The sequence below is a fragment of the Tachypleus tridentatus genome, chromosome 13 (genome assembly GCF_004210375.1).
Source record: "Tachypleus tridentatus isolate NWPU-2018 chromosome 13, ASM421037v1, whole genome shotgun sequence".
Lineage (NCBI taxonomy): Eukaryota > Metazoa > Arthropoda > Merostomata > Xiphosura > Limulidae > Tachypleus > Tachypleus tridentatus.
Genome location: NC_134837.1, coordinates 81,353,625 through 81,380,570, shown reverse-complemented (window position 1 = coordinate 81,380,570; position 26,946 = coordinate 81,353,625). Strand labels below are relative to the sequence as shown.

Genomic DNA, 26,946 nt, shown 5'->3' with positions numbered 1-26,946 from the left:
TACAGAAAAATTAAAACGTTGAAGACAAAAAATAAAGTTTTTATATCATGACTTTATTACACCATTTTTATTATCTACACTACAGGTATATACCACCTTTTAGTTCTACACAAATATTATAAAGTTTTTGAGTATAAGAACAACTCATCCTGCAAGTCAAAACAATCAGTAAGAGTTTAATATTTTGGAAATTATACAAATTATATATATAACCTGTACATATCTTTATGTATTTACTCTTTTAATACCACGTTTTGCATTATATATCTATTATACTGTTGAGTGACTTCGGACGACAATAGAAAGATCTTATTTTGTTTTGTTAGCATCTGAACATGAATTTTACTAAACTTATTAATTAATAAATATATTTGTCCTTCTTTTTCAACATAAAGAATAATCTAACTTACAAAACATAAGTTGAATATACTTTAAAATTTACAATAAAAATCTTTTAATATCACAATTCACAGTTAGTTACTTGTATCAAAAATTTTCTTTTGGGCTCATTTCATTAATCTGATCCATAAGGAGTTAAGATGCAGTGAACTGCACAAAAAATATCAACAATCACTGAAAACTGCTTGAGTTAACCAAAATTCCATTCAAGGAATATTAAAGCCAGAGTGGTATCTCAAAAGACATCTCTTAGTTACAATTATCATTTATATAGGATCTTATAATTTATTTTGTTTGGTGATGGTTAATATTCTTTTACCTTCCACATGACAATTATTTCACCATACAGCATTTTTATTCAATGTTACTAAGTAAAAACAAAATTCATAATGTGACAAAAATCACAATACAGAATAAAACAAGTTGTAGTTTGTCACCTTCAAATTATAATTCCAAACTCTACTCTTCAGAAATGATCGTTCATGTTTACATTCCTAAAAATTATGTTAAGTATCCTTTGTGGTGAAGATTGATAATAGAATCAGCAATTACTCTTGCTGTAACATGTTGGTATCCACCACTAGTGAGCATCACAATAGGGATGTTACGGTCTTTTGCTTTCCTAAAAACAATCTCGTCTCTTTCGATAATACCCTAAAAACAAATACGGGGCACTTAAAATTAGCTCACATGGCCAATAAATAAAATATAAAATAAAAACATGCATAGAAATATCAAGTGCTTAGCAAATTTCTAAAAACCAAAAACTTTAATAAAAATGTACCATAATATCAAATTATCTGCAAAATCTTGTATCCCAAAAAACTACAACTAGGTAAAATGAAATATACAAAAAGTATCAAGAATAATGGGTAAATTAAGATACTGCAATAGCTTCTACACAAAATGTTATGGAAAAAAATTCATAAGTTATATTTTTATCATAGATAAACCTTGAGATTACATGATATAAATGTATTGTGCCAGCAAAGTGTAGTCTACAGATTCGTTGCTCTGGTGAAATTACTTTAAAATAAGACTGATAACATTCAACAAATCTATCTTTATTGGCCCTACACAAGTTCCTAGTAAATAGAATATAATAGCACTGACAATGAAGCTGTTTACTCAGTACCTGAGATAATCGAGTCGATTGAGCATGCAACACCCACGATCTCAGTTTAAAAGTTACTTATATCAGACATTTAAAAGTTACTAGTTATCATGGCATAAATGCCTTGTGCCATTGAAGCATATCTACAGATCAGTGGTTTGTTTATCAGTAACTTACAATAACACTAAGAGTAATTTTTTAACAAATCATATTTCTTGATCTTATGCATAATAATTCTTATTCAATAAATGACTGATGTAAATAATTTATTAGCTGAGGTTTTGCAGATCCTTATGAGCTCTGGTAATGAGCAAAACATTTCACTGACAGTGGCTTGCAGCTTACAAGATACACAAGTTGAAGTGGTATCCTTCTTACTGGTAACTTGTATGTGACCAGAAATAGAGAATTATTTACCTTGCATTAGTCTTCTGTAAAACATTTCCATAGTCATTCTTCTGGATTCCAAGTGGAACCCATCATAAAAAAAATCTATTTTAAAATATTTAAGTAACAATAACCTATTATTTTGGGACAAAAAACACTAACAAAATTCTTCCTTTATTAATAAGTAAAAATTGAATATTTCAACTTGTTTATATTTTACCTCCTAAATTAGGCATAACAATTTAACAAACTAGGTAAATACTTATGTTACTGGAAACAATAAACATGTATGTCTTCATTTGTTGGCACCAATTTCAACAACATATTTGGGATCAGAGACCTCAGAAAACTAATGCAGGATTAAAATTGTTATCAGTATAACTGTGATGTAAAGTCACCAAAACCACTGATTTATAGTTCTATAAATGTATTTGATAAGTTTAAAATAACTTCTCAATAGACTTTCTTAATGCACAGTCTGAGAGCTAGTGACACATTTGGTGGCTTGTTTCCAAACAAAGTTTCCTGGTAGTCTTTTCTTTAGTTCTGAAATTATAATTTTTCCTATACTGAAAATGTATTTCAAATAAGTAACTACCTCTACTCACATAAATAGCTATTCATGTTCAATGCTGCCCTCTATATGCTAAAATATGTTTTATGCATGCCACAAGCCTTTTACTTCCCCTCAGTTGGAATTAATTGATTACAATGCACCTTTTAAGCAAATCATCATACAACAATCCTCCACCAATAAGAGCAAGATACACCTTCATTACACATGTGCATCCCTCAATCCAATCATACTGAGCTATCACTTCTAACTTTGGCATAAAATGGAAGCACCAATGTTAAGTGGGGAGAAAAGGTAAGTTCAGGTAAATACCTATCTAAAATATACTTTCATTATAGAAAAATTATAATTTTCAATTTGGTACATTACTTCCTTTCATATAAATACCAAGAATCCCACAGAGAATGGGTGGAAGGACTGGTGCAAAGGAATGAAAAGAAATCATCCTTTAAGTGTGAAAGACACTCCTTGAGATGAGAGAGGTGGATATGAAGATCTTATGTAAAAGACTGCACTATTTCTAAACCACGTATACTCTTCACCCATCTGAAAAAGGTATTACAGATATGGGCAGAAAATGAGAGAAGCACATTCAAGTGGGAGAGAACTATGGCTAGATAATAATTCAAACCATGCAATATTTATAAAAATCAGTCCCATTAATTATTAACATTGGTAAAAGCAATGGATGTGCCCCTAGATGATGTGTAATGGACAGTACATGACAAGCCAGCTACATCCAAAATCCAAGCCACTGGGAATCTCAACCCTCTACCTCCTGAACAGAACACATTAATAAGATGAGTTGATATATATTGATCTGTGAACCCAACATCCATTATTTAAAAAATGCCTGTATAATATAAATAAGCTCCCTAAAAGTGAAAATGATATGAACCAACCCCAGAACAATAACATCTTTGAAATAAGATAAATAATGGGACAGCAGAAGGAAAATAACCACAGCAATCCACATTACATCCAACGTGAACCACAACACCGAAGGAGTATAATTAAGGGATGAATATAACCATCCATAAGATGCAAGATGATTAGTTTTACTCTACATCCAAAATGTGGCCACTGGAAACTGACTTCCATGTGAGGGTAGAATGAGGGATCCCAAACAAAGGGGTGAACTGCAAGTTTTGATGTCTCACTACCTTGTATTTGTACATTTCATATTAGAGGATATCACATCACCTGCACCAGCAGAACACCACCAACCTAAATTCAACTGGATATTTTTTCAATCATTTACATATTTTGTTTCTATTTCATTATCACATTCAGGAGAATGTCCCCATGGTCCACCACCCCAGCAGTTTAGAACTGGAATGTGGTAAGAGTTCTCTGACTCCACCAGAAGAAAAGTTGGGTTAAATGTGGTGGAAAGTCCAGAGAAACATCAATAAAGAGATAGTGCAATGGGTGACAATTAAAACCTATTTTTACAAGCAGACCATACAGATTTATTCTATTCTAGGCATGGCAGGAATGGGCAGTGTGTTTTGTGGCCATAAAATTAAAATATGCAAAGTAACATGGCTTGACAGTGTGGATAAGAATGGTTAAAGAAAAACTGGTCAGGCAACACTTGCGACAGAGCAGGATCAAACAATGAGGAATAATAACAAAAAGAGAAATAAGGCCCCTGAAGAGACAATAATGAAGAATAAAATAACTTACCTAGTCAAACTCACACTGAAGTTTGAACAATGGCTATAGGCAGAAGACAATAACCCAAAGATGAAGAAACCACAATCCTTTGTAAATAGTGAGAGATGAACATATTAGAAGTAGTCCACATGCCCGAAGGAGGAATTTCCTTCAATAGACAATGAAAATAGGATGTTAGACAAAAGATAACCTGTTTGTCCTGATGAGAAAACACACATAACGAAATATGGGAGGAAGACAATAGAGGAATAAGCTGATTGAATTGAAAGCCAAACCAAACTGGTGAAAATGGAAGGAGAAAAATCACAAACAGAAGAAGACTACCAAAGTATAAAAAGGCAAGAATGGGAACTATGAAAATAAACCATGTGGACAAAATAACAGTGAATTGCAATTACAAAACATAGAAATCTATCTGGATCAGGCCGAGGGTAAAAGTGGAAAATGGAAGGAAGGGAAATCATTCACAAAAGGAGGAGCTACCCTTACAAGCTGCTAAAGTTTTGAGGAGAAAGGAACAATTTAGATAAAGGAGAATACATGTAGGATGATAAAGAGCACTTGAAACATTGATGGCAAATAAATCAAATCTCTTATGTCTACAGGCTAAGAGAAGAAGAAAATAATTCTTAAGGGGAAGGTGAAGCTAGGAATACATGGAAAATGGCTAGAACAAAAACAGAATGAGACAGTGAAGGATCACATTAACATCTCAATCTAGAAGGGCAGTCTGCCATGGGGGATGACAAATCCAGAAGGAATGCAACAGAAGGGAAAATGTAGGAAAGATAAAATAAACTATACCATTAGGAAAAATAAAAAGTGTGGGACAAAGCTGCTCAATAACCTAAGATCAAGGATACAGAAGACCCTCAATGAAAAAAAAAAACAAGTAATAAAATTATTAACATGAGGAACAGTGGACTGATCAGCTGAAAACCCTTGGCCCAGAGACCACCTACAGAAAAAATTCAATTTATGCTAATAAACTGCCAGGTAGAAAGCTTAAACTGAATGATCCATATATGAAGCTACTCATCACATAAAGCCTGATCCTCCTCACCAAGGACTGGATAAAAATCAAGCATGAGGATAGAGGTCAGGAAGAACTGGATGAAGCACTAATGATGAAGGATGATGAAGAAGGGAGAAAGACAGAGAAAGAGGTAATGGAGGGGTAAAGTTGGAGCTGGAAAAAAATCACAGGAACCATGGCTGAGCCAGCTAGTAAGAAGCAATCAGAAGGACTTGGAATGGTATAGATGATCAAAATTTCTCAGTGAAGAAGTCAAATGGGAGGATAAACATATAGGTATTAGTTGATCCAACCTGACAAATATGGTGAGAGGATTACAGACTGGTGACCAAAACAGAGATAATTTGTTGCAAAAGCATTTATGTGAAGAATACCACCCCACAGATGGCAAAGCCACTGGAAAACAAAACAATCAAAAAACTACTCCAATGAACAGAATTTGTATGAATGAGAAAAATTATCCTCAACAACACTGAAAGTACCTGGAACCTGGGCCCAAGAAAGATCAAATATATGAATACTAGAGGGATCAAGAACAGGTGTCACCCTGGTGATTGAGGTAGGCAACCACTGCAGAATTGTCAGAATGGATCATTACTATATCATTTCCCATCAAATGGAGAAAATGAATGAAAGTACAATGTACAGCAAGAAGCTCCAGGATGTTGATATGAGAAGACCTCTCAGCCCCAGTCATTGATGCTTCCTGTTTATTGAGCTCTGCCCACATTACCTAAGGGATGCATCCATGAAATGTGTAAATCTGGATGAGGAGGAGGAAGCAGAATACCCACTGACATGCGAGTCTTGTCCAGCCACATTTGGTAGGAGGAAGGGTAACAAGATGTGTCAAAGAATCCTTTGTGAGATTATACTGGTTGTGAAAAGCCTGACCTAAGGGGTCCTTATCGGACTGCCACATAAGACTGCATCCCTAAAAGAAATAGAACCTTGCAGTCTGTAATAAATGGAGCAGTAAAAGCATGAAAAACTAAGAGCTCCATCAAACAAAGTCAAAGAGGAAAAGGTTGAGCCCAACTGATATGAGTGTTGAAAGGAACACTCAAATGAACAAGATATTGGGTATGTCATAGGAATGACTTATCCAACTTAATCAAACAACTGACTATAGCTGCTTCCAGCTGATGAATGTAATGGGTGTACTTTTATTCAGAACAAGCTAACAATAGCAAGTCATTCATATAATAATGACTCAACCTTAGAGCATGTAAGTGATAAACCACCCCATGGTGAACAAAGTGAAAACAGAGTTGCAGCTGACAAGATATTGAGATATGTAGATAAGCATTTGCAACAAACATCTTTGTTGCCTGCAAACACTGAAGAAAATTTCACCCGAGAGTGAGAAATGACTCATAAATTAACTGAGGAAGAATAAGTCTATTATAGGTTTTGTTTTTGGGACAACAAACAGCCTGGAATAAAAGCCTGGAGAAATATGATGAAAAGGGTCAATGGCTTGTTGAGACAGAAGGTCTTGTACTGTCTCTAACAAACTCTGGCCAGTGGTAGGATCCTAAGACATGGAAAAAACAAACAAGTACCTGAAACAAAGGAAGGAGGAAAAATATTTTAGGACAAGTCCCACTAATAAAAACTCAAAGAACCCATGGATTTGTGGTAAAAGACCACCAAAGGGGAACAAATTTGTACACATGAGCTTCCATTGTACTGGAACCCTCTGGGTAGTCACCAATACTGTTGGTGATGTGCCTATTAACACTGATTAAAATGAAAGAGGACTTAGACAGAAAACAGGAATAGGGGGTTAGTACTGGCTATGACTGTGACAAACATGTTACCAAAAAGGAGAGGATAGGGTGTTGAGACACAGACTTGTCACATTATTCCAAAGTCTCAGGTACATTATCAAAAACATACCGCCAAAGAAAAGGAGACATACATCAATTCCTACAATAAGGAAGCAACAAACAAACCTGGAACAAGGCCACATCTTGACCCAGAAGATCCTGGCAACAAAGAAACCATGTGTGTAAAGCAAGAGTTGAAGATGACAAATGAGTCAACATGGAGTTAATAAGGGAAAGGCTTTCCCTCGATAAAACCTCAGTGTCTCATCTCAGAAAAAGAGATGGATAGTACATAAATACTCTAGAAGAGAAGGCTAAGAGGAAGGTATGAAAATGGAGATGGGTTAAATGCACAGGAAAATCAGGGACTACCCACACAGGTAAAAATCAACCCAAATTGTTAAGAGTGAGAAACAGACAGTCAGAATGATGATTAGCTAATAAAAAGTGATCTGTATGAAAGGAAAAACCATCATGCAACAAAGAAGGACAGGGATAATACAAAACCATGGGAATGGATATAATACTACATGCCTGAGAAATCATGTCTAAAAATGTCATATTAGATCTAACAGATTCTACATGTGGGGCTTAGTAAGACATGGCATAATCCAGTGATGTAAATAGGCTATCATAATCTTCATTGACCCAAGCAGGTTTGGCTTATTCAGGAGGATGTGGGACAATTTCAGGAGAAGAAAGTTGATCCACACAACAATCAATGTTATGATGGATAGCTTCAGGCTAGGAAATAGTGCTAGTAGGATGTATGATACCCAAAAGCTGTAACATGTATTTCAGAATTCATTGTAGAAATATATATCAAACAAGTGTTTGATGTAATAAATTTGAGTGTGAGAGGAAAAAAATAAAGATGGGGAAATCAAGCTAAAGACTTCTTCAAAGTAAAGACAAAAATCTAATGAAAAAGTCCTATTTCAGATATTAAACTACTAAAGTTACAAGTGTGAATCACGTGAAGAGCACCAAAAGAAAAACGTTTAAACACAAGTGCTGCCAAATAAAAAGCAATAGTTTAGTAAAATTGAACAGAGGGAGTCATGTGTGCCACGAGAATGTGTCACACTGTTATTGGTAAAACGTTGCTGCATTGGAGTCAATCAGTTCCAACTAAGATGAGATAAAAGGCTTGTGGCATGAGTAAAAAATGTTTTGCATATAGAGGATGAGAATAGTTAGTTGTGTGAAATGAAATAATGTACTGTATCGGAAATCCAAATGTTGCAACGAGAAAAACTGTGAAAAGAATATGTGAAAAAGTGTTGTTTTTTTTTTTCTTTAATGTTGAAAATATTTAAGTGAAGGAATGTTCCAATTTATAAATTAGTTTGGGTAATAACAGATTATTAATCAAAATTTAATTTGTCTTTCTAATATAGTAATAAAGCTAAAACTACCACAAAACCATCAACTTAACATCTCCTACTGGTTACAACAGCTAAAATTTCAGCAGAATGTACATCCCTCCTCCCAATGATATTTAAGTGCTGTAACTGTACTTATCTTTGTACATCACTCACCACCAAATAAAGCTTTTATTAAGCATACATACCACCTCACTGATAAAATTAGCAACTTCAGTGCTTTCAAAAGTAAACATTTTCCTTCAGCGATGAAGATACATATCCCTTGAAAACACTGCAGTGCTGATACTCCATACACCATTTCTGCCTTTTTTCATATGTACAAGAAATCAGTCAAACTTTCAACGAAAGCCAACCTAACATTTCTACGTGTCATGAAGACCTGCTACACTGAAGATAACTAAAACCCACTTTTTACATTTCATGTTCATTCTCAATTCACCCCTGAAAGAGAAAAGTTTACTTCTCAAAACTACATGAGCTATCAGGTTCCTTACTCAGTGATTCATTTGGTCCTACAATCTACTAGTGTCAAGAGAAAGTTACATTACTATTGAAGTTGCATGTTTTCATTATTTTGAGACTCACCAGCTTTTACCAATTAAGAAATTTACAAACCCTAGTGGAATAGCTTATCCCTAATTTAAACCTATCCTTCAAATGTTATAAAGCTATTATTTACTAATGAAAACGAATATTATTAATTTAGTGCTTATTCTATCCTTAAAACAGTATATAATACCACTTCTGATTACAATTACAGTATCACTGTATCACAAGTTCATTCCATGACTGACATACAGGATAACTTGACCATGTTTGATAATGCAAGCCACGTACTGCATATGAAGCTGAAATGATCTTTATTACTGAGCTTAGCATCTTCAGCTGGTTCAGAAGTTGTTCAAAATTTAAAAAAACAAAACAAAGAAAGAACATAAATGATTTTTGCTTCTACATGAGGACCATTTATCTAAAGCTTGACATAATTCTAAATAAATTAGATAAAAAATTCTAAAATTTGGGAAAGGTGATTTACTCAGTTCAAAACAATTGAGTCCTCAGTGTATGTAAACTTTGTGAAGCTTGTTGACTGTATGAGCAGTAAGGAAATATTGTTATTTCTTTTACCTTTGGTGTTATAGACAAACACCCCAATGGATCACCTTCTAAAATGTCTGTTCCTGCATTGTAAACAATAATATCAGGTTGAAACTCATTCAAGGCTCCTTCTAAGTGCCTGAAATGGAAAAATATTTTGAATCACCAATATTTACACCTTACTTATGAATAGCTCAGAACAATAAACACACTTATGTTCCTTTTGTAGTAAATATAACCTAATATAAGAATGCACTTAGGCAAATAGAACACAAACAGCTATCTTTTGTTCTTCACTCTCAGTTGTGGGAAACCTCAGAGTACAATGACTGCAAGTTGTTTTTAATAACAACACTTCACTGGTGGTAAACTATCTTACACTCTCCTATTTACAATACATGATACTCTGATTTACCTTAATTATCCGACACATTTTTACAATATTTTTCACAGATAGTGTAGTTCATATAAATCCACATGTAACATCTGTACTGCTTCAACAAACACTCTTTCCTGTACAATCTCTAGTAACATTTTTCCTGGAAATGCATTTTAAAACTTAATATTAACTAGTTATTTGACAGATATTACAACAATATGAAGCTTAAATGGTGAAAATTACATCAATACATGAAGGTGTAGGAACTGCTTTAAAAAGTACTCCTGTTTTGTACAATCTCTACTAACATGATCCTTGGAAATGTTTTTAAAACTTAATTAGGTCAATGAAACCTGAGAACTATATAACGAAAGTATTTTTTATAAGATTAATTTGAAAAAAAATTATATTATTTGCTTTTCGGTAAATTATTTTAATAATCACACTTGAGAACTATATCTCATTTTAGTATGCTAGCTTTCAGCACCTAAGTTTTAGAAATACTAATATGGCATTTACTGCTATCAAGTTTATATTTGAGATAAAAGCTTTAAAAGTAAGCACTTCCTTCTCATCCAAGAGTATTTTTAAATGAATATATTTAAGAAAAACACAAAAACTCTATGTTATACTTGTATGTTCTTTCTTGTTAAATGTTTAATGTTACTGAAAAGTTAAGTTTTAACCATATGTTCATGTTGCAGAAAGAAGACACCTAACTGTTAAACTCAAGTACTTTTAGAAAGAACATTTTCTAAAAATGCCCAATTTATTAAATATCTTTGCCTAACATAAATGAATTGATCTTGTGTTAGTAGTATAACCTAAGGCCGAAGGACAAATGAAGGCATCATGTTTTCTGTTACAGAAAACCACACCTTTTTTCACAGCTTCTAAAGGACATGGTAATTCTATAAAAGGAAATGACCCGAGTTATTGTAAAGTTTATTTAAAGTTATCTGAATTAACACTTAAAGCTGTTACACAGTAACTAAACATCTTGGCTTTGCCTTTAATTGTTTCAAGCTTTTTGGTTTAGTGGCTTGATATTATATATGAGACTTAGTTCTACCAACAAATCTTGAAGTTTGAAAATAATTGTTGACTGTGCATTTGATTTAAGTTATGGACATAGTAGCAATATTTGCTTGAAATGGAAACTGAGAAATTTTGTTAGGACACAATCTGAAATTATACAGATTAAACAAAATGTTTAGTTGTTCTAATTAATTAATTTTCTAAACTGACAATGCAGAGTTGGAATATTTTTCTTCAAAGTTATTTATTTTGCACTGTCTATATATACAACTGAAATTCACCCAGTTTTAGAAGTTTCTGGCACTTAAAATAACCCACAAGTATTTATGGATAGACACAAGACATAAAGCTGATACATAAAATAATGCTAAAAATTACTTTGGTTTTCATCAACTACCAATGTATGTACTCTTTGTTTTTTTTTTTCAGAATTTTCCATTCAGCTATATAAAGGTTATATAAAACACAACCATCCATAATTTTGTACTGACAAAATAGGGTCGGGTTCCCAAACATTTTTCTTGAGACTTCTCACACACCATGACTTCAGGCACTCTGGTTGAAGACTCCCATTGCACTTAATGATTTAAAGAAAATTTAACTTATAGCCACTCTAAAGTAATTTGCTTTCATTACAAGGTGTTCTTTCAAAAATTCCAAGCATAAACAACAATAATTATGTTAAGTATTATAATTCATCTTGGACAAGTCTCCAATTTGTTAAGTCTTAAGATTTCAAATAGCTGAAAGTTTTAATTTAATTAAATGTTTATATATATGAAACTAACAATATATGGCAACAAAATTGATGCACACAATTTTCTGTCTTAACACAAATATATTTTAATATACAAACAACAATAAAATTTATAATAATGGTTATTATGGATAATAATTTATGTACAAACTCACAAATAATATTCATTCTCTCTGGTCTGGAATTAAATATTTTATCAATAGTCCAGGTACACAATGAGCAAATTAAGTATGAGCTGATACACTGTCCACTTCTCTTGATGTCAAACTAGCTTGAAGCACATGTAACTTTTTACTGAAAGTAATATCTAACATCCTCTTGTACTAAAACATTCAAAGTTATTCACTGAAATTTGTAATGTTCAAAATCTATAAATGCTACTAGTCAAATATCTATGGTTTTCTGATTAATAAGTATTTGTCACAAGTATAGTTTCTGAGACCTATAATACACTGATTGTAGCAGACCAACAATACATTCTTAAACTGTCTCTTGGCACATCGATTTATAACTTTTAGGTGAAATTCTTGAAAGTTCACTTGGCAACAATATTCGTAGATATGGTAGTGCATTCATAAAACACGTATTGTTGATTCTTACTCAAGAAAATTTTCTACCAATTTAGAGAACAGACAGGACTTGTGCAATACAAATTTAACAATACAAGTTAAATGAATTTCTAAATTAATATATTTAACTAAAAGAAACATTAAAATAAATACATAATATTAAATCCATTACAATTCACATTTAATGTAATAAATACAACTACTGTTGAAAATTTTGCTTTGTTCAGTATCATAGAAATTTTAAAAGAAAATATTTCTACATGTCCTGATATTTCAACAATGAAACTTTTAAAACAATTATTAAAAAATAATTATCTGAAAACCAAATAACACAAATATTTTTAGTAACAAACACAGCTTTCGTTTTCCAGCATTTCAACTAGGGATACACGTTCAGAACAAAAGTCAAGTAACTGAGGCTGACCCAGTCATCCAGCCTTGCAAAACTGTCTCTTCACAGGAGTATTTGCTTACCTTATCACTAGGAGTCATTGGTCGTAGATCATGCCATATCATGTTTGTTGACTCACATTCAAAATTTATTAAACTACTATTTTACAAACATATGTCAATAAGTTTGGTATCAAATTCTAGATAATTCAAATTTTAGTATGATCCATTAGTTAATTTTTAATTTAAAAGTATATGCTAAAAAGGAACTCTTAATTGCCAGTTTTTGTCTGTTATGTGGCATGTTGAATGTAGCATTTGTTCAAATTAGATACTTGTGATGTCCAAATACAGTCTATAGTTTCTTACCAATTAGGAACTCAAATTACTGAAATTTACAAGCTAGAGTCCAAAATAAGAACCTCTTATCTCTTCTATTTGCTGACAAATCACTACATTTATTGAATCAAACACAAAGGCTCTGCCCACCTCTTTCCATTTTTGAAAACACTTGCACACACCTACTTCTGTCTACAATACATGAAAAATCAATCAAAAGCTCAAAATGTCCTCCACATGGATCTCTAAAAATTTGCAAAGTATTTACATAAGAAACCTTTTCTTTTCATGGCAGATTTTAAATGATAAGACAAGTCTTTAGTAGCTCAAAATTTTAATTTTTTAGACCCAAATACAACTAAGCTACTAAGCTTGATAAATTATAGTGGAATTCTATGGTACTAATATAGTAATTTAGGATTTAGAGTTTTTTAAAAGCATAAATATATGTATAAAACCTAAAAGAAATTATTTCATTTCACATCCTCTACATGCAAAATTTGATGAGGCACAACAACCTACAAAAAGCAGCAAATGAGTTCAAATTTCATAACTAGAAGAAATAAATATTTTCTATATTTTATTCAGTATTCTACATTTTAAGCAAAATAACTGAAATTTAAGAACTTATTTTAAATAGTAACAATGTATATACATATATAATCCATTAAACCTGAAATGCGACTGTATTTCACAAAATACTAGTGTACTAAAACACTCCAAGACACGTCACTTTGTAAAGGTCAGTTTCATATTCTTGAACATGGTAACATGAGTGCATCTGTGCTGTGTTATTTCAACTTCTGTAATGTTAGTCAGGCATGACTGAAAGGTCAATATGATAAAAAAATATATAAATGTTATTCAATATAAAATATTTAGACTAAACATTTGTGTTTTTGTTTTATAATCTGTAGCCCTTCTAGAATGAAAAAAAGCATAATTTATGTTTATTTCCTAATTATTTATGAAGGTTACAAAGTTGGTCAAATTGATCCAACTCATAAAGAAATACAGTACTGAAAATAGCAGATATAGTTTTTTTCCTTAAAAAATATTTTTATAATTGTCTGGATGTTATAAAAATTTTGCAAATGAAATTTGAATATGTTCTGATGCATAAAAGTACTTTTAATCTTGAAATCAAAATTACTTTGCATGTTGAATAGTCAACATTCAGAAAGAAAAAAAATTTTTTATGAGAAAATGTTTAATCAAAAATTTTTAAAAATTCATTTTAAAAAATTTACATTCTGTGTATGAAAGCCTAATAAATGTTAACAGACAACCTGCAAAAATTTGTAAGCATACGAGTACATTATCACAAATCATTGTATAATCACTCTCATGGATCTTTCTTGGTTGCAAGCTGAGTGGATCCCACCCAACCTGTAATGGAAGGGTTAAGATAGTGTACTAATAGTGTTCCTGTCACAAAGAAATTGCATTCAGTGTACCCCGTGAAGACCTGTCTTATGAAGGAAGAACTATTTAAAACTACTGACTTTTTAAAACAAAAACTTATTTTCCTTTTGTTTGTTCACGTGCATCTTTACTATACATGATGCTTACTCAAAAATGGTCTTAAGCATTTTTCTAGTTGTCAGCAATTCAGTAACATATTTTATTACTTTTCTAACCTGAATTTATATTTCTAAGTCACACTTTTTCTACTAAAAAGAGTTACTGCCAAAAACAAAACTTGTAGTTTGTCAGTGGCAAAGACTCCAAAGCTTCCAGTGAACAGAGCTCATAAAATATCAAACCAAAATATTGTAGCTGTTATTATGAGTTAGGCAATTTTAATCATTTGCTAGCATGGTCAGAAGGCATTCCCCAACAATAACAAGGCAAATACAAACATTTATTAGTCATATACAATATTTTAATATTTACTAATCATAATTCAACTTAAAATGTACTATTTTAACAGATGCAACAGGTCGGTAGAATGATGTATAGTCCAACCATAAATATGATTTGAAAGGTAAACTTACATATCTACTTTCTCCAGGTATTCAGCATCTTTAGTACGATGCCTCAGTTCAACACATCGTTTAATGGCATCTACAAAAGTAATTCTAGCTTTAACTATACATAACAAAGTTTTCAATATCACAAAATATTTTGCTTAAGAGTTTCACTGCAACATTTATAAATAAATTCTCCAACTGTCAAGTTTATTTCTATATAAAGAACAAAAACACATTTAAGTGTTTTATTACTTAACTGAAACTTGAATCAGGTAAACTATAAAAAGTTTTAAGAATACCTTTTCTTTATGATGGAACAAAATTTGAAACTCATATGGCTGTGCTCTAAAATGAGACATACATTTATCTGTGGTAGTGATAATTAACTACAACATCCATGAAATTTAGTAAAAATATTATCCCTTAAAGAACTGAAGAAAAGAGAGCTGTATTTCAATATCTTAGTGTGAAGTGTCAATTTTTGTTACCTTTTATACACACCTAAATGACATAAAATACACCACTGATCCAGATTGCTATTAATAAAATATCTGCATAAATAAGTGATAAAAACAAACAAGTGCTTTAACATAAACAAGCTTACATAGCAAAATAGTAAAGGTTCAATCACCTCACATCACTTATAGTGAATTTTTAAGCAATGATTCTGTGCCGTATATTTGTAATTAAAAAGATTTAATCTTTTGTTATTTCTAGTTAATTGGTTTGATTTGATAATTTCAATTCCCAGGGTATTTTCTAAATAAACTCAGTAATTTTACATTTTTTCTACTAAGTTGTTTCTGATACTTCTTAAAAATACTGTGAAATATTTCCTTTTACTCAAGATGTTGTTAAACTTTGATTTTCATACTTCTGTATTTCTTGCAACAAATAAATTAATTTCCTTTTAAGTGATTCCAGGTTTTTCACATTTCTGTGCTTCTACCTATGACCAAGTAAAGATTAACAGCACTTAATAATTTTGGCCAAACTGCAGGAAATGAAACTTTTCAAGATTCAAAAACAATATTGAATTTGCAGGAAACAAGTGATAATTCCCACATTAATATGATGCTTGGATTATGACTCTTGTACCTCTCACAGATACACACTATACATAAATTCTTATATATTACAAAGCTTATTTTACACTTCATCAATAACTAATTATCACTATTAGATGTTTAATTTACAGTTATTAATTTTATAATAAATAATCTTGTTATTTGAACTTCTCAACTAAAACAACATCAGTATCAATAATGATGAAAACAAACATCACATGTAACATTCCATGATAAAAAAAAACAATTCAAATCAAATCAGTTTTAAAGTATACCAAATGATCTTTAAGATGAGTAAGTTGAACTATTCCTACCTTTAGCAAGCACATCTCCAGGATAAATACCCCCATTATATATGTCTAAAATATAAACATTTCTCTCATTTAAGAAGTCTCTTTCATGACCATTACCCTAGAAAGAACAAGAAAAATAGAGAATTATATTTTATTCTACTGAAATATTTGTAATTATCTTAATCTTTTACACTTACTTAAATCTTTTTTACTATTTAGAATTTTAATATCACAAAGATATATTAAAAGTTTTATCATTTGTGCTTTTCATGATACAAGTCTGTAACATAAATAAGAGTAGTGCTTGTTTTTCTCTTTGGATTAGGATATCTACACTGCAATGTAGGTTAAGCTTTTTATCCTTAAGAAAGAACACACCTGGTGGGCATCTAAATCAACAATCATTGCTTTCTGAATCATCTGCCTTCTTAAAAGGAATTGTATGCATAGAGTGATATCTGCATAAGCACAAAATCCACCACCCTGCTCCCTTGAGCAGTGATGAAATCCTCCTCCAATGTTAATAGCCCAGTTTCGTTCAAGTGCAAGTTTGCCTGCCTAGAGAAAAACATGTCTGTCTGAACTTTGAGATATTTTAAAATACAAATCATTATTACCTTATTCTAAATTTGGGTAGCTCCCTCAGTGCAGCAGCTATAATACCCAAAAACAGAAACCATGTATACATATAACACCAAGATATGCTGAGTACAATCTGTGCCTAACAACTGTGTGCAGTTAATCATGTGTGTTAAAATCATAGAAGCACAATAGTATTTCACTAACTTCAACACATGATGTTCATCAAGACAACTCATCATACAAGGATAAACTGCTGCCTTCATAACAACTGGCATTCATTATAAAATATTATTTGGTATTGTTTGAGAGGAAAAAAAACAAGTAATTAAAACAATGTGAAAAATAAAGATAATGTTGGGATGGGAATGCCAGAAATTAAAAAAACAAGGTATGGACGAATACACAAAGCCACTACACAAGTAGCCACAAAGTCAGTGTTACAAGCTTATGGGAATTAGTCATTGTAAGTCTTTATAGCATTATTCAGTTTACGAGTTTTTATTCAAAGCTGAATTCATGCAAATGAAAGTATTTCAGCATTTAGTTGTAGATAAAAGTTTTTCTTGGAAAGATTTAGATATTTATATATAGATTTTTGTATGGTTTCATATATATTCATCTCTACTTTATTTCCATACTTTTTGGTATTTTCATCCTTACATCATTCATATTTTTTAAAGCTTCTTTTACTACTTGTATTGTATCACCAACTTCAGTGGTATTACACTGTAAACATGTATTACTTGTATCATCACCAACTTTAATAGTATTAGTGCTGAGCTACAAACACCAAAATATTTTTTATCTGTTCTACTTATGGAACAATTCTGATGAAAAGATATAATAAACTAAGAAAGAACCAAATTGTTGTAGATCATGATTAACAGCAACCAAAAGACAGTACATCTAAACAACTTGCTATAGTCTATATAACCCACCGATTTTGTACCATTTCTGAACATGTACATATCGTGTGACTACTTTTCACTAATTGTATAGCACTACCTAGACTGGTTTAGCTGGCTCCCTCTGCTATTCCCATTTAATCTTCACTTTTAAAAATCTGCAGGCTATAAAAGAACAACACTGGTTGGGGGGGAAAAAAAGAGTGGGAAGTGTGTGAGTGGAGGCAGGTATTTATCGGATATAACATTTTTCTTACACAAAAAATCTAATTTATGAGGTTTTACCTCCTCTCACACAAAGATAAAATTGCAAACTGGTTTAAATACATAACATAGAAACCAAGTGTAAAGAAATCACCCAGAATGAATGGGTGTGCTCAGAGATGAAAATGAAGCACACATGTAGGGTACCAAAATAGTTTTGGAACAGATATGCTCTCTTTCCAGGAAGTAGAAAATTTATCTGAAATGGGTGGAAAAGGAGACTACTTGCATAACTGTAATATGTTCCAAGAGGTGCAAACTAAAGCAACATATGAACAGAATTAGTTATGAATATTCCCTACCACAAACAAGGTTCCATTACTCGTCCTTGACATTAAGAAGTTCAGGATGAAAAAAAAACGAAAATGTAACATCGACAGTGCAGCTATGGTATATCAACCACATTATATATAACCCATCAACCCCCAACCGAAGTAAATAGAGTACCATATGTCAAACAACTAGAATTACAAAGAAGAGGTGAGCTTTCAGTCAAAGCTGGACAAACACTCAAAACAAGTGTAGGAACAAGAAGTACAATCAATTGAACCTGGCATTATGAAGTCATGACAATTCCTCAACTTAACTATAAGAGCAGAGTAATAGCTGTAACTGATATTACAGGCAAAATTATACTCACTCAACTGAAATGCAGGGAAGAGAAAACCTGCATTTGGAATTGTGAGTAGGATATGAAACATTCACCCAACCATGGGAACAGTGTGTGTATGTCCTGCTGCAAGTATTACAAGAGAGACAAAGTTTCCCCAACTCAACTGTTGGAAAAGGACCTTTGGTAACCAGAATCAAGGAGAATACAATCATAAAAACAAGACATTATCATCTAAAACCTGGCATTAGAAGGAGGATTCTATGTAGGACATGTCCACCTGGGAAAAACATTCAGGGGAAGTGGAAGGAGGGAAATCAGCATTGCCTTCTTCTCACTGAGTACCAATCATGAACAGATATGGTAAAGTAAATTCAAAAATCACCAAGGAGAAAGACAGAACTGGTAAAGACTCCCATGCTCCACTGGAAGAAAAAGGGGAGGAAATGCAGTTAGGAGTCTGGAGAACATTACATTGTAGAAAGAGCAATGGTTGTAAGCAATTCCTCATTTTGAAAAGCAAACAAACCCCAATTTATTCAACCAAAGGATAGACAAGGGTAGCTGAAACTCGTGTAATTTAGTAACAACATATAATTGCAAAAAAAAAAATGTTTACACAAGTAAATGCAAGCACGTTAAACAAAACTGTTGAAAAAAAATGCTAATGGCATTTTTCATAAATAGTAGCCATACGTGAAAAAAAAACATTTCTAAACAATACAGTATAAATAAAAAATAAAAATAAAAAGGATTGGGTGAGAATAGCAGAGGGAGCTAGTCGTACCACTATAGGTGGAACAATGTGATTGGTGAAAAGTAGTCACATGATACGTGTGTTTAGAAAAAGCACGAAATTGATGGGGTAAATAGACCAGTGCAATCAATGATTGTGAAAAGTTTAGGCCCTGCTTAGAGGGCAGATGAATATTGAGATAGCTTTGTGTGAGATGAAGTAAGACATATCAGAAGCTGCTTTTAACACAATACAACAAAATACTACAATAGTGTAGTATTTTTCTTATCTTTTAAATGAATTAAAGTCTTCCATTCAAACCTTCTTGACACATCATTATAGGATGTTTTTGTGTCCTACCCACTATATAAATTGTTTTTATATCTCAACTGTTAGTGAATATATTAAATAAAATTTGAATTAAATTACAGTTCTATGCTAATATACTAATTTGCTTATACAGTGTGTGATAAGTTTAAAATACCAATTCTTAAAATATTCAACAATTATACACAAAGTTGATATCCCATAAACAAAACACATTTACCCACCAGTATTGTGCCTCCAGTTTGATATCTGAATGGTCTGAGTACCTTCCTCTGCACCAAAAAATTGGGAAACAGAGCTACAAAAGGCACTTCTGTCACTTGTGCTACATAGGCACTCCACTGTATGCATAGAAAATAGTACACAAACATCACCAAGTTCAAGTTTTATTATAGTTTCTGTAACACAAAGAAAACTAAGATTTAAACATAGGCAGAGTTTATCTTATTTTAAATTTATTTTTAAAAACAAAACACAAATTACATGTAGATTCAATTGAGAAAAAACTACTGATAATGATTGTAAAACCAGGTGCAATTTCTAATATAAATTATGTATTATTAATATTACAAGAATTATGCAACAAATACCTTCAATTTGTTCAGGTAACTCTGAGGATGGACAACCATCAGGTCTTCATCTGTGGCTTCTTTGGGAGACACTGTGGAGGTATCAGTTATGATACTAGCATCTACATAGAAAAAAGTGTAAATTATGTAGACATAATAATTCAAAACCCGACTGAGCCTTTTCAAACACTTCTTTTACAATCTACAATTCAACTTAAGAAAAAAACTACTGGGAATCATATTTAATTATAAATTATAAATATTTTTGTGTTCAGAAACTATTTGCATTTCATAAAAGTTCTTTTACATTTCATATTGCAATAAGGACATAAGTGAGAGATAACCATGCACAAATATTTGCTTATTTACTACAAGAATTCCCAAAAATTTTATTAAAAAGTAGTCTGTCCACATTCAAACCAAGATAAAACATGAGAGAAAAAGTTAATACTGACAATAAGAATTTATTTTACAGCTTTTTCATAAATAAGGATGAGAAAGATAATCTCACCTTTTAAAAATGTATGTACGTTATGCCATTTAGCAGCATCAAATGGATGGACTTTTTCCAAACCACCAAATGTGATATTATATTCTGAGGCATAGATGATTGGTATTTGATCAGGACTTATGTCAAAATACAGACTGTGCTCCATCCTTAAAAAAAATATTCATAAAACATCCAATAACATTTTCATTAAACATTTTTAAAATGTAATATTTTTTGATAATCACACAAACTCTTCAAACAATGTCTTTTGACAGAACTCTAACTATAGCTGTGTAGTATAAGCAATTACTTATGAGCTGTTATGGCCTTGACTACAATCACATAAACTGATCAATTAATCAAAATTTGCATTTTTGATTATTACAATTTGCATCCTGAACACAAATCACATGAACAGGACAAAGAAAAAAAACTTGTTCTGCATTCATACCAATGGAAAAGAGAAGGGTTGCAATAACAAAATAAGATCTTAGCTCTTCCTACAATAGGAGACGTCAATACAAAACAGTGTAGAAGACTGGATTATTTTGATTGAAAGCACAATGTTGAACATTTAAAATACAGACATGAAACTAAAATCTTCAATACAGCAGACAGTTCTGAGACTTAAGTGAATTCAGCTTGATAAAATACTTTTAAATTAGTGACTAAAGTAATACATTTCAAATCATGTTAAAAGTCAACAATATTTAAATGAAAACAAATCAAACTCAGTACATGCCAATTTCAAGTTTTAATTAAGCACTTTTCTTTTTCAGACAAGTTATGCAAGTTGTATTGCCTTCTTATTGTCTAAAAATCTGTAATTAAAATGAATTACAAGCATGTGAGGCAGGACAAATAAATAATTCATCCTGACCAACATGTGATTCATGATGATCTAATTTTGATTGTATTAGTTTAAACCAAAAGATTATACAAGAGATGTAGTCTTGTTTAAATGATGAAAATTCCATTAATTCTATTCGAAAAGCAGTATTAAGCATTTGAACACAACTCCAAAAAAAGGCAAGACATAAATATCTTGGCCTGTTTTGGAATGCACAGACAAAAAAGTACTGAGATGAGCAGTTGCTAATTTTTGTCTGAGTTTTCTCAAATTAAAAATCTATCAGAGATGTGACAATTGTTTTTTTTGTTTGTTTTTGAATTTCACGCAAAGCTACATGAGGGCTATTTCTGCTAGCTGTCCCTAATTTAGCAATGTAAGATTAGAGGGAAAGCAGCTAGTCATCACCACCCACTGCCAACTCTTGGGCTACTCTTTTACCAACAAATAGTGGGATTGACTGTCACATTATAATGCACCCACAGCTAAAAAGGCAAGCATGTTTTGTGCAACAAGGATTCGAACCCATGATCCTCTGATTACTAGTCGAACACCTCAACTCACCTGATCACACTAGGCCCGAGATGTGACAAGTATAATTTACATGACATTATAAAAATTAATGGCAAACATTGCTACCCTGTAAAGTTAATTACAGAACCATTTATGTTTATTACATATATAATGGGATTTCTGCCATTTGCACATACAAAACTAGTTCACAAGCAGTCTTGTAAAATTGCTTTAACTTACAGCTCTTTATTGTATAAATGTTAAATGTATGATATGTGAAAAATATTCTAATTGGAGATGAAAGTGTATGAAGAATTAAGACCAAAATTTGGAAAAAAGGGCATCTTAAAATATTTTTTACTAACTCACCAGGAAATGAAAACAGGTTTAAGCTTTTTTTTTATTGTCAATATAATATCAATAATACATTTTAATGATTATTTACATTCTTAAAATTCTGTGCTCAAGCCTACTTCTCAGCAGAAAGAATGTAGCAGGGTAAAGATCAGAATATACAGAGAAATAAAATAATCTACAGCCTGAAGCAGCTTTAGTGCATATTCAAATGTTTCATTTAACTTTAAAAATATTTTACAAATGAAACTTTACTCATAATGCAGCTAAATGTTTGGCAAAATATGAAGACATCATCACTTTATAGGCTAAACAGCTTTTTAAATATCACTGTTTTATTTAATAGAAGAGTAAACCTTTTGTGATGTGTGAAATGTACAAATACCAAATAAAAAAACATAACAGGCAAAATCTGAATATAACAAATACATTTTAAAAAATCCACAAGTACAATCCTAAATATGATACAATACAAATTATATTCTAACAGTGATCTAATTATCATTTTAAAATAGTTTACACTACAAAGGCAAATTTCTATAAAGTCAAAATAATACTTACCATCAAAACAACTAGATAATTAAAACAAAGGCAAAATTAATTATTCCCTGAAACCAGTTTTCAGTGTCATTTGTTAGGCAAGGAAAATTACTTCAACACACATAAAACCAGCAATATTTCATATTATTGACAAATTTATACTTATGTAACTAATAGAGAAGAAATACAGATACTTGGATTTTTAGGCAGAGTTTTGTAATCCTATAATGAAAGTCCTCAGCACTGAATATCTGTTGAGGCATAAGGGTCTTCACTTACAACAATACCAAGTCTGGTTTCAAATGAAAGTCTTAATACTTAAATTAAAGAAAAAAGGTTCTACTAGACAGTAATTATTTTATAAATATATAATAATATTTAATAACTTCCCAAGAATAGTATTTTTCCTCAAGTTATGCCTAGGACCCAACAAAATCAAATTTATACTAGAATAAAGAGCAACAATAAATTAAAGCAACTTACCAAACTGTATTCCCATTTCCTCAAATGGAAATCTCCTGTCTAATTACATAATCTGTAGCATCAACCAACCTTATTCATATCTTTAGGTATTCTCTAACTCATTTCTTTAATACTCTAGTCAGTTTTGTTCAATCACTGTTCATTTAGGGGTAAATACATCCTACAAATTTGTTTCAAATATATCTATCTTTATGTACCAAAAGCAGTGAGTAGCTTGTTGAAGTTGCTATAACTGGCATTTATCCAAATCTTTTTTAGATTAGAAATAAACATAACCAGTAGTAACATCAAGAATTCTTTCATACTCCAGACAAGCAGTCTGAAACAGTCACATATTACTCTAATATTTACAAAGCCCCCTGCTCTGGACTTGCCCTCCCCTTCATGATTAGTTCTTTCTTGGAATAACAGTTTTAGTTTTATATCTTGAAATGGACAAGGAGTGCCAGTCTATTGGCAAGAGGGTAAAAAGTAACCAAGTAGAATCTTCAACATATTAACCTGTATAAATTTTCATAGCCCATATGATAGAATGTAATACTCTTTAAATACACTGAGAAGGAGTATAAACAAACCATATTAGTGACATGTGGGTTTTGTGCCATAGCTTGACAGACAAGTTGTGTAAACCTGTCTGAAACTGAATTGTACATTTTATACTCTATATGAATTGGTATGACCACGACGTCTGTATGCTACAGCTAATTACCCAATAAAGAAATACTTTATTTATTAATATTGGTGCAATTAGATAATATTAAAATAAACCTTGTGATGTATAGTTTCAAAACTCAAATACTGGAAGATATGGTATCAATCATCACAAATAATAACCGGGTAATATTTTTATAACTAGGTAGTATTTTTACAGCTTAATAATAAATAAAACAATTGAAATTTTTAAAACACTGACATGTTTCAGATTTAACCAATAAAAATTACAAAAAAGAAGTACATTTCAAATATAAAACGATCAAAATCAAACTTAATTATTATCTTTAGTGAAAACTTCATGAGCACTGCAATAGAAAACCAAGACACTTTCACTGATAAATGCATATACAAAGTACTTCAATAAAATCTACTTTGTGATGTAATGCTGTGATGACAGTTCATTTTGTAACTAAAATTTCAATCAAAGCCTTCTCATGGACAATGAATATTATTGAATGTCAAGTATGAGTTGTAGAACTGTCAGACAATTACAGAAAGGGTCACAGGCACAACAGGAACTAGCACTAGAGGTTATAATTGCCAGCAGTATTTCTGTTTGCAATATAAGAGTTTCTGTCATAGTATGACAGAAAAAAAATTATGCCACTTTGATGTTAACTGAATATTCTAAAAGGAGAAGTCATAAAATATGTGTTAAAAACTAGTCTATCTGTACACCTAGTACTTGTGTAAATAATCCATAATAAAGATAAGGGTAAAAAAAGACAAAAAAATATACAAAGTAAAAAAATCACAAAGTATTTTAGAAAACAGTATTAATAGCAACTAAGCCATTACTGAAACCATGGAACCAAATGAATTAATACTTAAACTATAATTAATACTTTTTTAATCAATGACTTCCCATTATTGTTCAACACTTGCCATTAAACCCTACTGTTCTATATTTTTCCTTTCTTATAATTTGTTCGCATTATACATCATACTTTTATATAGATTTACTGTTTAACTCTTTGTGCAATTTTGTTTGCCTATTTTTCCCATTGTCTTTATTATCTCCATTGTTTGACAAATGATTTATAAATTTTGATTTTACATCTATAAATTATACCTCATTTGTGACTAATATTAACTTACAATCACAACAAGCTATGTATTTAGAATAAAACTAATAGCATTAATAATCAAACTGGTAATCAGTGTAGCTAATTACATATATTTTCCTTAGACTTCTAATTATAAAGATCAGAATGCAGAGTTTAATTAGTGGAATATAATCAGTGTTAATGATATTTCGAGTTGTAATTCCAATGCAATCTCATGAGATTTGACCAGTTTTGGAAATTTATGTTAGTCCCAAATATACATATGAAGCTAAAAAATGTAAAACATTCCCTATAATTGAAGTACAATATCAAAAATGAAATTAACAAGTAATGGCTTTCAATATATTAAATATTATAAACTATAATCAATACTGTTAATGAAAATAACAATCAAAGAATATTATATAGTACATCTTACTTAGTGCATGTAGAAATGATTTTGGCCCAAACTACTGTCACAGAAGAAACTTAATTTTATAAACATAATATTATAAATCACACCTGATTAAAGTTGACACATCCAGTTTTCAATATGCAATACTCTTTGAAGTATAACTAACACCGGTGCAGTAACAGTTTTGTGCCAAAGCTTGACAAGGTCAAATTTCTGACATCTTAGACTAAGAGACAACCGAACAGTTTCTTTAGGGTTATGTTCCAAAAATATTGCGTAATTGAGTTGTTACAACAGATCTTTAACTTTGAAATATGTTTCACAAATTAAAATTTAAAGTAGAATAAATGAAAACTGCAAAGAGCTATGAACTATGGTTTGTAATGGAAGACTGCTACTAGTGTATCTAAATAACATTTAATGAATTAATGATAAAAAGTTAGTTTTATTTTCAGAATATCAAACAGCTGAACCTGTAAATGTTATTGCATGAAATGTAATCAAATGCATCAGCTAACAAGGATAATAACCGACTTGCGAAAAACCACGTAGTAATATTGGCCTCACATCGCAAATATGCAATGACATAACCATACTGTAACACATAAAACTTGTATCTGTAAATGCGTACTTTCGAATACTGCCCCTACTTGGTAGGATCTGCAGTAAAATCATAACATTGCAATATTATGAAACAAAAGGTAACGAATATAAAAAAGCCACATTATTTTTTGTGCATTACTAAAGAAAAAAATGTACCTTTGATCTTTATCTTGCTCTCTCATCGAATTACATTTTAAGATCTTCAGTTTACCCATTTCCACAACTCGCCAGGTTCGCTTAGTCCATTTACTGTCTGAGATTAATTAAGATCAGTCCAATTTTAAATACTACTACTAATAACAACAAACAAATTCCATAACTGGCTGTAAAGATAGTATACAAATTATGATAAAATTATATAACGACTGTTCTTTAATATAATAAAGCAATAACAGTGTTTACATTTCTAATGGAAGTAACACATCTTGATTGTAAATATTTGATGTTGAAAAAATCTTGTGTTTTGGCTCCGCATGGCCAGGTGATTAAGGCACTCGACTTGTAATCTGATGGAAGCGGGATCGAATCCTTGTCATACCAAACTTGTTTGCCCTTTCAGCCATGGGAGCGTTATAATGTGTCGATCAATCTCACAATTCGTTGGTAAAAGAGTTAGCGGTGGGTGGTGATGA

General features: G+C 31.4%; 1 protein-coding gene across 3 annotated transcripts; it reads right to left on the bottom strand.

Moving 5' to 3' along the window:
• Positions 1–32: 32 nt before the first annotated feature.
• HDAC11 (Histone deacetylase 11) lies at positions 33–26,626 on the bottom strand. Of its 3 annotated transcripts, none has more exons than XM_076474668.1 (9): positions 26,471–26,626; positions 20,818–20,963; positions 20,328–20,428; positions 19,962–20,078; positions 16,692–16,871; positions 16,335–16,431; positions 14,978–15,047; positions 9,539–9,647; positions 33–1,053 (listed from the first exon to the last, which is right to left on the bottom strand). In XM_076474668.1, the coding sequence occupies exons 1-9, from the start codon at positions 26,527–26,529 to the stop codon at positions 901–903; spliced, it is 1,032 nt and encodes a 343-aa protein (XP_076330783.1). In that variant the 5' UTR covers positions 26,530–26,626; the 3' UTR covers positions 33–900. The 3 variants fall into 3 exon arrangements, with proteins under 3 accessions (XP_076330783.1, XP_076330784.1, XP_076330785.1); XM_076474669.1 differs by lacking the exon at positions 26,471–26,626 and adding an exon at positions 25,819–25,954; XM_076474670.1 differs by lacking the exon at positions 19,962–20,078.
• Between the last annotated feature and the right edge of the window lie 320 nt (positions 26,627–26,946).